Genomic DNA, 12,596 nt, shown 5'->3' with positions numbered 1-12,596 from the left:
AAATTTCTCTCATTTTCAGACATAACCCAGCAAACACAATGCAACGTACATGTTAATTAGTTATACCTTCCTACTCAATAACGTAACTATTATAAAACACATGTGTTTTATAACGGTTACGTTATTGAGTAGGAAATTACAACTAATTAACATGTACGTTGCATTGTGTTTGCTGGGAACCTTATTTCTCTAACAGATGACCTGTGTACCGGTTTTCGCGAAATTAATGATTAAATATTAATAACTGAAAAATACTAGAAAGTTACCTCCATGTTTTTTGACATTATATATCGCTCGTTTAGAATTAATTCTTCGCCACGTGTTTGCCTCTGCTACGATCAGCTACGGTTTAATTCAAAAAAATCCAGATTCCAGACTAAACACGTGCTAAACTTGGAATAGAACTGCAATTTATTGCACTTGAGGTTTGTTCTCTGTACTTCTGTAGCTGCATTAGTAATCTTAGTTATTTCTTTCTTTCTAATGTGTAGAGAAAGAAATAACCTGTGAACTAATGCAGGCAGTTCAGCTACAAAGAACAAACTAGCTGTACTAGTCTGCACTTTTTCAGTGCTACTTACGCAAGTTTTGGCGCCCGTTTCGGTCTTTCTGAGTTCAACCGTCGCCAAGGCAAGGTTAACAAAGAAGTCCTGTAACCATTCGCAGCAAGTACTATACGAAATTTGTCGAGTTGATTTTCAGTATCTGTGAGATCAGATTATAACATTATTTATTAATAGTCTATAACAAGCACATCAATATGAATAGAAATATTAAAACGTCAATTTCGCGGAAAGTGGTACATCGATTATCTGTTAGGCAGAGAAGTAGAGTTATGGCAGAAATTAGAAGAAATTTGCGTACACAAAATAATTGTAACAATATTAGTGTCGTTAATAATTGCGTTAATGTTACACACACCGGAACTAACAATAGTTTTGATCCATCAACATTAAATATTTCATTAGATATTCCTGAGATCCGGAATGACGTTGAGGTAGAAGATTGTAATACATCTGATTCTTCATCAAGTCATGTTTCTGAGAGAAATGATGACTTCTCATTATTTTTTGAATGTTCGAATGAAGTTCCTTTCAGTGAACGCTTAGCGTCTTGTTTCATAGATAACAATATAACTCACGTTCAAGGTAATAACATTTTGGCTCTTCTAAGAACTCATTCTTGCTTATCTAGCTTACCAAAAGATGTTAGAACACTTCTTGGTACCCCAAGAAATCGTGCCATAATTTCTTTTGTAGAACCAGGAGAATATCTACATTTTGATATAGAAAGTAAACTCATTGAAAGTCTTTTAAATTATTCAATAGAAACGGTTTCACATTTAGAATTAGATTTCAATACAGATGGTTGTAATTTAGACAAAACGAGTACAATTCATATCTGGCCTATCCAAGCCAGAATTGTAAATTTACAGCACATAAAACCAATAGTTTTAGGGATTTATAAAGGTGCTCAAAAACCAGGTAATGCTAAAATGTTTTTTGAAAAATTTGTTAGGGATATCAGAACAATTATATCCAATGGAGGAATAACTTTTCGTAATAAAAAAGTGGAAATTCGTTTGAGATGTTTTATAGCTGATGCACCTGCTCGTGCTTTTATTTTAAATCATCGTGGTCATATGTCGAGTAAACCATGTTCTAAATGTAAAGTTTCCGGTACATATGTTGAAGGTCGTAGTATTTTTAATGGAATCAATCATTCTCTTCGAACGGACGAAGAATATCTCACGCGTGTAGATGATGATCATCATAAAGAAGGTGAAAGCCCATTATCGTTGCTTCCGATAAGAATGGTTACACAAGTTCCATTTGAATATATGCATTTGGTATGTTTAGGTGTAGTAAAAAAGTTTTTATCTGCATGGGTGTGTGGAAATTATTCACGGATATCTAAGTTGTCAGGGAGAACTTTATCCATTATTAATGCAAGACTAAATGTACTCGCAAAATATTGTCCCTTAGATTTTGTTAGACGTCCTAGGTCTCTTTCTAACTTTTCTAAATTTAAAGCCACTGAATTTCGACAATTTTTATTGTACACTGGGCCAGTCGTTCTGTACGGTTTGTTACATGAAGAGTTGTACAAGCACTTTTTATTTTTGCACGCTGCATTCAGAGCTCTGGTTTTAAAATCACCATCGGCCCAACATCTCACTTTCGCAGAGCTTGCGTTGCAAAAATTTGTTCTTCGTAGTGCTAATCTCTATGGTCTCACTTTTATTACGTATAATGTTCACGGTCTTCTCCACATCACCGATGATGTTAGACGTTTTGGAAATGTAGATTCATTTTCTGCATTTCCTTATGAAAATAATATGTCTATTTTTAAAAAATTCTGTCGAAAACCGGGCTTACCGTTGCAACAATTCTACAATAGAATGGTAGAGATTCAAAAACACGGAACCAATATGAGTAACATAAATAATAAATCTTTGTCTATTCACACATATTTAATGCATAATAATGATACCAATTGTCTTCGATATCGTCGGATTAATTTTAATAACATATCGCTAGGAATAGATACACGGAACAAATGTTGCATTTTATATGATGACTCAATCTGCATAATTAAGGACATTTCGATGCGCAATAATTCTTATAAATTAACTGTCCAACAATATTTAGATGTTGAAGATTTTTATGATGTCGGTTTAAAATCCTCGGTCTTTCAATTCTATAAATGTACTAACTTAAGTAATCAAACATTTAACGTTTCTTTAAACGACATTCGAGCAAAGTGTTATAGGATGCCCTTTTGGAGTCGTACATCCATGGACGATAGCGATACTGAGGAAAACGATCGATCACCAACAACATTTATTGTCGCTGTAATAATTCACAGTGAATCAACGTAGTTGTCTTCTCGACTTGATGGTAAGTTTTCCCGACTTATTAGTAGGAGGTTTAATATTCAACAAAAAACTTTAACGTTTTGTTTAAGTGCGTTATAAATATTATATTTAGAAGCTGGAAACTTACCATTTAAATTGTAACTTTTCAGATGCAACGTACCGCAATCTACATTTCGAGAGACCACAACGTTCAGAGTTTCAGCGCCAGATGCAAATCACTTTCAAAACGGCGAAAGAGCGGCACAGACATCGGCAGCGTAACCATCAGCGGAGACCAGCGGAGACCAGCGATCGGCCGAGCAACCCAGCGAGACTTATGGAATGACGACCATGCCGAATCAGAAGAAGATGAAGAACAAGAAATACAAAATTATTTATAGATTATAAATTAAGGTATGTTACGTATATATAAACCTTACGTTTAACGCCTTACCTGAAATATGTATATAAAAATGTAAAAATATTTTTATTTACAGACACATTAACACTAAGGACGATCGGCGCAGGAATATTTGAATAATAATGGACTACGAGGAAAAACCATTCGCAGGATTGTGCCAGGATTCACGGGAACAACGAGGGACCTTCAAAATTTTTTTTTTCAGTTTTTATAGATAGTTTGAATTGGATCAAAGTCATATTTATAATTAACCTACTAGTTACGGCGATAACAACGGAATTAACTGGCGATTAATTTCGTTGTAATTAGCGTGTTGTTTGGTTAATTATACTGTTGACTTTGACCCGATTCGAACTTTCTACAGAAAAGTTAATCATCTGTTTCAGCATACTTGGATTTACCGGGACAATGTGCACAACGTTCCACATTCTAGGAACGAAGCATTGGAGAGGTTCTCCAATTAAAAACAAACGGCACTTTTCAGTGCCTATTTTTAACGATTTGGCGGTTGAAATCTTTAAGGATGCGATATCTATTTGCAACTTGTTTAAAATTGATTATTTATACATATATATATAAACTTTGAAACAAAACAAAGTTTTAAAATTGACTTTCATTTATTTTGTATTTAATTTGTAATATAATTATATTGTTTTGTCTGCACAGGTATAATACACTCACCTCTGCGGTGGAAGGATGCCATGTCTACACAAAACCATGCAACTTTTAATATGAAATATAAAATTTAATGAAACATATATAATATTTTATGCGTATATGTAATGTTAATTATATACTTAATTCTTAATTGTAATTTTGTAATTATACTTACCGTTATTATTTTATATATTATATGTATAATGTACATACAAATGTACATTTATAATAAAATTAATTCTATTGAAATAAGTAATCTCAAATGCAAGCATACATTTTTGCCATCAAATTACCATTGAAACTTTAGCGCCAAGACTTGCTTGCTGCTTGACATCAATTTGCCGCGGGCTTTTGTCGTCAAAACTTGCTCGATATTTGACGACAATTTGCCGTTGGGATTTTGGCGCCAAGATTTGCTCGCTGCTTGGCGTCAATTTGCATCATGTCTTTGTCGGTAAGATTGCGAGCTATTTGGTACCAATTTGCCGTGCCGCTTTTTCGCCAATACTTGCGAACTGTTTGGTACCAATTTGCATGGCGTTTTTATCGTCAAGACTTGCGAGCTGTTTGACGCAAATTATACATAAAACTTTACTACATATTTGCTTTCATTTTAACGTCAATAATATGCGCATGTTTTGCTGCATATTTGGTAACAATTTGTCAACAACGTTTCTTAAGACAAACTTTTGTTACATAATTGCTCCCTTTTTGTCGCCAAAACTTGTAGCAAGTACGTAGCATTATTTGCTCGAACAGATATTGCTATCTGGGGTGTAACAATTCTTCTTTGAACAGTCACATTACCTGCGTGTGCGATACGTTTTACTTCTATTATCTTTTATATTGTACTATGATTCAAACACCCCCACCACATATTTTTTAAAGAACGTTTTTGTGTTTTCAAGCTCGCAACCATTAGTACATCATTGGCTATGAATCCATACAGTTTGGTAATTCGCACTTTTGCGTAACGTCGTTTTTTAGTGTCATACATGTAATTCGCATAGCTTATCTAAACATCGCGTTAACTGTGTATACTATTTTTGACGTGAAAGAACCACTTCCAGCATTCCGAGTGTGAGAGCTCGCTTCACTCACCACCATCTCTCGAGAACCCTGCCTCACTTCCGCTAGGGGAGAGAGGTGTGGGATTTTACGCACCACCACGCTCATTGTCATCACTTGAGAATCCTGCCTCACTTCCGCTGGAGCAGCAAGGAATATGGCCTCGGACGCCTCCTGGTTCACCTCCTCTTCTTCTTGAGTAGAGATGTGAACCTCAGACGCCTCCGGGGTCCCCTCCTTCTCTTTAGGAGATGAGCGTTAGACCCTTTTTGTCATTTAGTTACCCCTCTTCTCTCTGGAGTCAGAGAGAAGAAAGTGAACTATGTGCGATGCACGGTGACTGGTGGTTGCGCGATCCAGTAGAAGACTCGGAATGCACAACCATGGAAAATTTCGATAATGACGCCGGTTCTCTCGCGAACGTCAAATCATATGTTAATTCCGATAAGAACACCGAATTGGAAAAAGACTATTTATTTAAACGGCGCAGACTTCATTAAAAGTGAGTGTGTGTATGATAAAATGCATTGCTTTCGCATCTTCTCATACAGGCATTTTATTACTAATATGCAGTGAAGAGAAGAAGAAGGGAGGAGGAGAAGGTGGAGCGCGTGAGCTGATCATATATAAAAAGGTAATACTAAAATTGCATGAATGTGTGCATGCGTGTGCATGAGAACGCGTGTCAGGAGATATGAGGTGTCAACGCCTGGTCCGCAATCTGATACTTCTTATCTCCTCACACATGTTCGTCAGTACGTGTTAAGACCGCGTTTTGTCAGTACGCGTTGAGACCGCGTGAGAGTAGCATTCGCAATTTTGTTTCTAATGTCGTTAAAATTTATTTGCGGTAGAATTTTTAGTGCGATATAGCCACTTCACGGCGAGTCCCACACTACCCAGAGAAATCGGACTCTGGGTGTGCGTAAGTTGCATTTTCTCCACCCACTAAAAACAAAAAAAAAAAAAATCGTGAGACTGAGTAACACTTGCAGTGACGTGCGATGTGTTATCTTCTTCTCCCAGCATTCCATACAGTTCATCGCCACATCTCTTGCCTTCAAAATAATAACGTTCGTGTAACTCGACACGTACGTGGGGAACGCATGACACATTGCATCTGATGCAATGATACCCCTTTCCCTCCTCTCCTGGTGACACATATGTTACCCCTTCCCTTATGAACATGGGTGCTCCCTTCCTCTCCCCCTCCTCTCATGATAACAAGTTCCCTAATAACAGTGTTATAACTCGACCCTTGCAACTAGAAGGCCGCGCACGCGAAGGCGCAAGCCGAGTTAACAACCGATGTCAGCGGATCTTCCGATTATTGGAATCCGCTGACTTATCGGCGCCTTGCAATTTTCACGTAAGGCAATGACCGAAAACGGTTATTTACCTACGTGACCAAAAATCGCTGACTGTTGCTTTTCCGTCTTTGCAACTGTCGCGTACAAAACCCGCGACCACCGAACATCCGCATGTAATTGTGAATAGTGAACGCAAGCCGTTACGCTGCTTGACGCCTGTAAACCAAGAAGGAAAATGAACGAAGTTTGTTGAGGAACAAAGCATTTTATTAACGATTATCGTACATCCTCTGGTATTCTGGAACGTACCGGAAGGACGAACCCCTTGCACTGACCACGGTGCAACAACAGGTGCATTAATGACAAGTATCTTGATAACAGGTACACTGATAACAGGTATATTGATAACACGGGTTTTCCTCCGGCCCCGCGCCCCTCTCGACGCTCCCGGATTTGAACCCGTGTTTATTTGCTACTAGTATAAAAAGGCGATGCCGGGGCGGCTCTAGACCATTCTTGCTCCGTTCGCCTCCGAGCAAACATTTAGTTGAAACCGAGCACTAGCTTCCCGGGGTAAAGTGAGCTCTGCCTCGGTCAAGAACTCTTGGCGCTCACATTAAGTCTACGACATGTAGCAAGCGCACTATCCGGATTGTGGGGTGGAGAACGCTCTGCCTCCTGCGAGTACTCTCGGTCCTGCGATAGCCGCAAATACAGTCGTAGCCCCTATTCATCCTCTCGCACCGTCGTGACCACCGGGGTAGAGTAATCTCCGCCTCGGCCGAGGAATCTCAGCTAAGCGACACCTTGCAGGTGCCTCCACCTCACACTGAGTGATAATATTGCGACCGCGTCACGTTCTTACCGATTAAATATCGCGTGCGTCTGTTCCGGCGATTTAAATCCGCAGCATACCTTTAAACTTATATTTTCAAACCGCACTTATTTGTACATATCGCGTTCCATCTCACTCGCTCCGCGTACCGACGCAGCAACATGCCGACGTTCTCACTCTGAAGCATAACTTGTCAAGCTGCGCGACGTTGTAAACGTACGGGCGCCTCGCGTGTCGTCTCGAGCGAATATCTGAATCTCGTCGTGCGTCATTATATAATTTATTTATCTTTATCGTGGTTTATAAAACACCAACTTGTACATATCTTTTTTGTTTTCTTTTGAAATAAATTTAGTATTAATTCTAATCTAGTCTCGAATGCATTTAAGCGACCCTTAACTGAATCCGGATATTCCGACGAGTGCTTCGGATTAAGCTTGCTAGCACATTTAGTTTTGCGAGGACAGGTCGTTTCAAATTAGATAAATTCAAATTACATTCCTATCGCGTTTCATAATTTATCAGACTATGACGCACACTTTATAATTAAAGAAATTGCAACAGCGTACGAAGAAGCGATAGAGTTGCTTTCCATATGTTGTAACCCGAGCAGCACAAGAATGCGCTCTGGTTGCAAACAATTCCTAAAATCGCCCTGGTACTTCGCAATCGGGCAAGGAACTCGGGATTATCACCTTATGTCGAAACAGAGCGACGAACTTACGCACAATATTCAGCTGACGCGACAGCAAAATAAATTCGCACGGTTGATGAACTTCTCCGGTCAATTACCGTGACCAAAATTCGCTGAGGTTGCAGCTTGGCAAAGTACATGAGCGACGGCGCGAAAGCTGTTGCGGACACTCTTAATTTAAGTCCACGCGACACATATTTACTATCAGTTTGTATCAAATTCCAAGCAGCAAAAAAATAAAAATGTAAGCACAGTGAACCAAGAATCTCTTTATTCTACTTCCGACTCTTCCTACAACCACGGTTCCGGCGAACGAACCCACAACCACACCGTACCTCGCTGTAACACATAACAAAAGAAAAATATATATCATTCACAAAAAATGTTGAAAGTACTACAAATGATAGGAATAATTGTATAAAATTACGCTTTGTCGATTTATTTAAATTTTTTAATACGTGTCTTAATAAATTAGCATCTTTCCTTAGTACGGACAAACTGTGAATTTCGCGACGTGAATTTTATAATTTGTCGATGGAAACTTTTAATCTGTTAACGCGCAAAGCTGTTTTTTCATACAAATACGTTGACTGTATTGAAAGGTTGAAGGACTCGCGTTTACCATTGTTGAAATATTGAATATAATCTATAAATTTATATAATCTAAACTGATATAAGATATCCCAATTGAGTTAGTAAATAGTTCTTAGAAGAATACGTGACTCTAATAAGTAGTAGATATTAAATTTTTAGAACCCTGATAAGGAAAAGACAAAGGGAAAGTCCCTTGTGGAGACGGACAGAACAATAAGAAGGTGAAGGCGTCAGTCCCTGATCTAACACGTCCATGAGCAGAGCTTATAAACACTTTCTTTGTACGTTATCCAAGGTGTTACAAATAAAGAATTAATAATTGTTAAATAATATATTTATTAATTAATTTAATAAAACCAGCCACGATCCACTTGTATTAAAATCTCAACAACCATCACGTGAAAGATTTTATAGTTCATTGACGGGTGAAACAGTATCTGATAGCGATTACACACACGCCGTTAATATCTGGTGTCGGTTTTCTATTCAATCGAGAGTACAGCGATCTGTATTTAAAAACTGATGTCTTGTTGTTGGCTGATATATTTGAAAATTTTAGAGATAGTTGTATAACGAGTTACGGGCTCGATCCAACGTATTATTACACGTTACCTGGATTTACGTGGGATGCGATGCTGAAACATACAGGTATTACATTTGAATTTCTTACGGATATTGATATGATTATGTTCGTTGAACGCGGTATTCGAGGTGGCTTAAGTCAATGCTCAAATAGATACGCGCACGCCAACAACAAGTACATGCAGTCGTATAATTCAGTGCTCGGAATTAGTTGCACATTTCGGCCCGATTTCAGAGACTCCGCCTCCTTTTCCCCTTACACCTGACGATCGGCCGACCGAGTCGTCAAACCGCGCGCGCGACGCTGTTTCTCAGGAGCGTTTTGTTATCTAAGAAATAGACTGGGGTAAGGGATATATTTAATATTAATTATAATAGTTTTCCACATCACCTACGAGGTACTATTATTGATGCGTATAGGCCTACTGGGGAAACCACTTAAAAAAAAACGAAGCTCGTCGTTCCCGACCGCGCCGCAACCGGAGCCTCGGCGCCGTAATCAGGAGCGGGAATGACTCCGCTGAGCCCCAAAACATCATCCCTTTTTAGGTATAAAAATGCAATGCTAGAGCTCAGTGGGACCGTTCTCGATCCGTTCGTTTAGTGCAAACATCCAAGCCTTTCCGCTTCCTTGATCGAGCACACAAACGGGATAGAGCACACTCTGCCTCAGTCAGGAACTTCTGACGCTCACTCCAAGTAACCCAGGTTGTCTCTCCGCCTTCTTCGAGATCTCTCAATCCCACGTCTACGATGAAAACGACATATCACCAAGATATCCTATCGCACCATCGCGATCTACGGGATGGAGTGTTCTCCGCCTCGACCGAGCACTCCTGATTAAACGACACTTTGCCGGTGCCTCCGTCCTAAAACCTCTACGACCATCGCGATTTACCACCCGCGTACTACCGACCGACCGCTGCGACCATCGAACATAAGCCGTGTATCCGATTTACCCCGCGCCAATCACCGTATATTTAACGCGACGCCCAATTCCGTCAATCGCCACGCCCGCCGTCGCTTATCCGCGTCTTTTAAAAACTGCGATTACTTCTACGTTGATAACCGTACATTACATATTTATTTTGTCACCGCGCACGCGTCCAACATCATTTTGTTACATTTATATTTTACTCGCATCGACGGCGTATTGTGTACACGCGCGTCAGTTGTTATTTATTTGATAAAATAAACTATTATTCATTCTGATATTAAATCCAGTCTCGGCGTATTATTAGATATTACTAGACCGATTCCTGGATATCCCGACGAGCGCCTCGGGTAAAGCTCGCTAGGCCGAAATTTGATCACGCAGGAAATAGGTCATTTCAAACTAAAACACGTGTGTACACAAAGCCATCAAACACACACCATAATAATTAGTAGTTGAAAAAATCGCAAGAGTTCCGTCAAAAAAACCTTTTAGATCTAACAAAAAGTTAGTTAATTACCACGATTATTTTTACAAATATTTTTGCATTTTTTGTCTTAAACTGTCTTGACTACCCATCCTTATTTTAATTGTGGAGGATTTTCAATTCCGTTTAGTCAATTCAAAAATTAGTTCAAAATACTAATAGGTAGTAAAACAAAAAGGAGCTTTAGCTTTATCTAAAAAATAATTTTTATGTAATTTCTTTTTGTTCCCGTCTGTTAAAAAAATGCCGACTAACGGAAACGTAATTTTTACACAAATATTGCATTTAACGTTTGTTTCACTCGCAACATATGTCGGGTAATGATTGTGCTAAATTTATTAAATTAACAAACAAAAATAAATTTTTCCTTACAAGATAAGAGATTTCCCAAAAAAAGAGAATCGATACCGAGGTTAGTAAACGGGGATGAACCCACGATTCATACAAAAGAATGAAATTTTCAAAAGAAAAGTTAAACGCAAATTGATAACCGGAATGTACCCGTGTCTCTATCGAGAATATACAAAAACAAGAAATTTACAAAAGAAAAATTAAACGCAAATTGATAACCAGAATGTACCCGTGTCTCTATTAAGAATATACCAAAAAACAAGAAATTTACCCCGGCTATTATCTAGCACCGGACCTCAGCCGCCGCTGCCCGTTGGGTCACAAAAACGACGTTGTAGATTTTACACGACGCAAACAAAATAATGAAACGCACCGACTATAATACAAAAGGCTCGCAATGCCTATCGCAACGCAAATACTAAGGAACGCAACCTGTTCAAAAGAACGCACGCAATTAAATCTACGGTAATACGGCAATGTATAAGAACGCAACGGTAATACGATAAATAAGCCTTGCACGCCAATACAAAAACGCAAATATCGAAAATTTTCCGCTTACGTGCGCGGAACGTGCCGTGGCACACACGAATTTCGGCTCGAAACACCCCCCTTTAACCCGAGACTCCACACTACGCAATGTTCGTTTTATACTCGCCGCACGCTGTCTTCTCGTGATGGCTGGCTGCGATGCGACGTCCCGCAACGGGGCAAACACGGCACACCGTAAACGGCAAATTCCCCTAGTGGCTGAATGCACCAGAATGCACCCGGTATAGTCCCACGGCGCGGCGGTGACCGTCGTCGCCGTCTCCAAACTCTGCGTCAATACGGTCCTCGTGCCGGTACCCCGTGGCACGGCCTGCCGGTCATGTAACAGATACGTGCGGCCTACGGCTTCTCGCCGTTTACCTCCACAAATCCGGCCCGATCCTTCACCAGCCCCTGGCTGGAACCTGTTCGGAAAATATAATTACTTTTCCGAGACCGAGAAAACTCCTGGCCCTCCGTCACGAAACGGGCACTCACGGTACGACACGTGATAGCCACGTGAACAGCAGCTCGCCGGTTTCTATCCCTCGTCGTCGTCGGTCTCAACGGGCGGAAAATCGATGAGCGATACTCGGGGGCGAAAACAGATAAATCTTTCTTCGCGGGCGGAAAACCGATGGTTCTTCCCTGTCGAGCGTCAGCTTCTGCACCTTCTTTGTCGTGCACTTCCCCGTGGACGGAAATCGGTACCGCGTACCTTGGTCTCCATGCGACTGTGTAGAGACCCGCAATTTGGCCCGTTACCAGGCCAATCGCGCCGATGCGATGGCTCGTTATATCGTCGGTACCGCCAAATTTTCCGCGAGTCGGTACATAACGAGGTTGGTAATCCGACGCCAAAACCGCGAGATAAAACAGGCCTCGTTACATGATCTACTAAAGATTATATGTAATGTATCTGCTTATCATGCAATTATATATCTTAGTCACTCGTTGCTGCCAGCGAATTGGTAACATTATATTTAGATAACTCTCGCTGGAAGGCCAGGCTTTGTGCTCGTGAATTTACGGACTGAGCCTCAGAGATCGTTTAGCCGTCGAACTGTTTGTATGCAATTAAATAAATCTAATTATTAAAGTTCAGTTCTTTTATTCTGCGGACACCTCATTATAGACATCGAGATGGATACTTAAAACTATTTTTTTTACATAAAAACAATAAACAACAGCTCATAAATGTCATAAAGTGATATTATTATTTTAAAAAATATTTATGTAATACACGAGTTTAAAATATAAATTTTCTATTTATTTTTA

At 39.7% G+C, this 12,596-nt stretch overlaps 1 protein-coding gene across 1 annotated transcript; it reads left to right on the top strand.

Moving 5' to 3' along the window:
• The first annotated feature begins 760 nt into the window (after positions 1-760).
• On the top strand, positions 761-2,881 carry LOC139110452 (uncharacterized). Its single transcript, XM_070670260.1, has one exon. The coding sequence runs from the start codon at positions 761-763 to the stop codon at positions 2,879-2,881; it is 2,121 nt and encodes a 706-aa protein (XP_070526361.1).
• The last annotated feature ends 9,715 nt before the right edge of the window (positions 2,882-12,596 follow it).

This window comes from Cardiocondyla obscurior, linkage group LG20 (assembly GCF_019399895.1).
Source record: "Cardiocondyla obscurior isolate alpha-2009 linkage group LG20, Cobs3.1, whole genome shotgun sequence".
NCBI classification, from domain to species: domain Eukaryota; kingdom Metazoa; phylum Arthropoda; class Insecta; order Hymenoptera; family Formicidae; genus Cardiocondyla; species Cardiocondyla obscurior.
The sequence above is the reverse complement of the archived record's forward strand: the minus strand, read 5'-3'. Positions and strand labels throughout refer to the sequence as shown.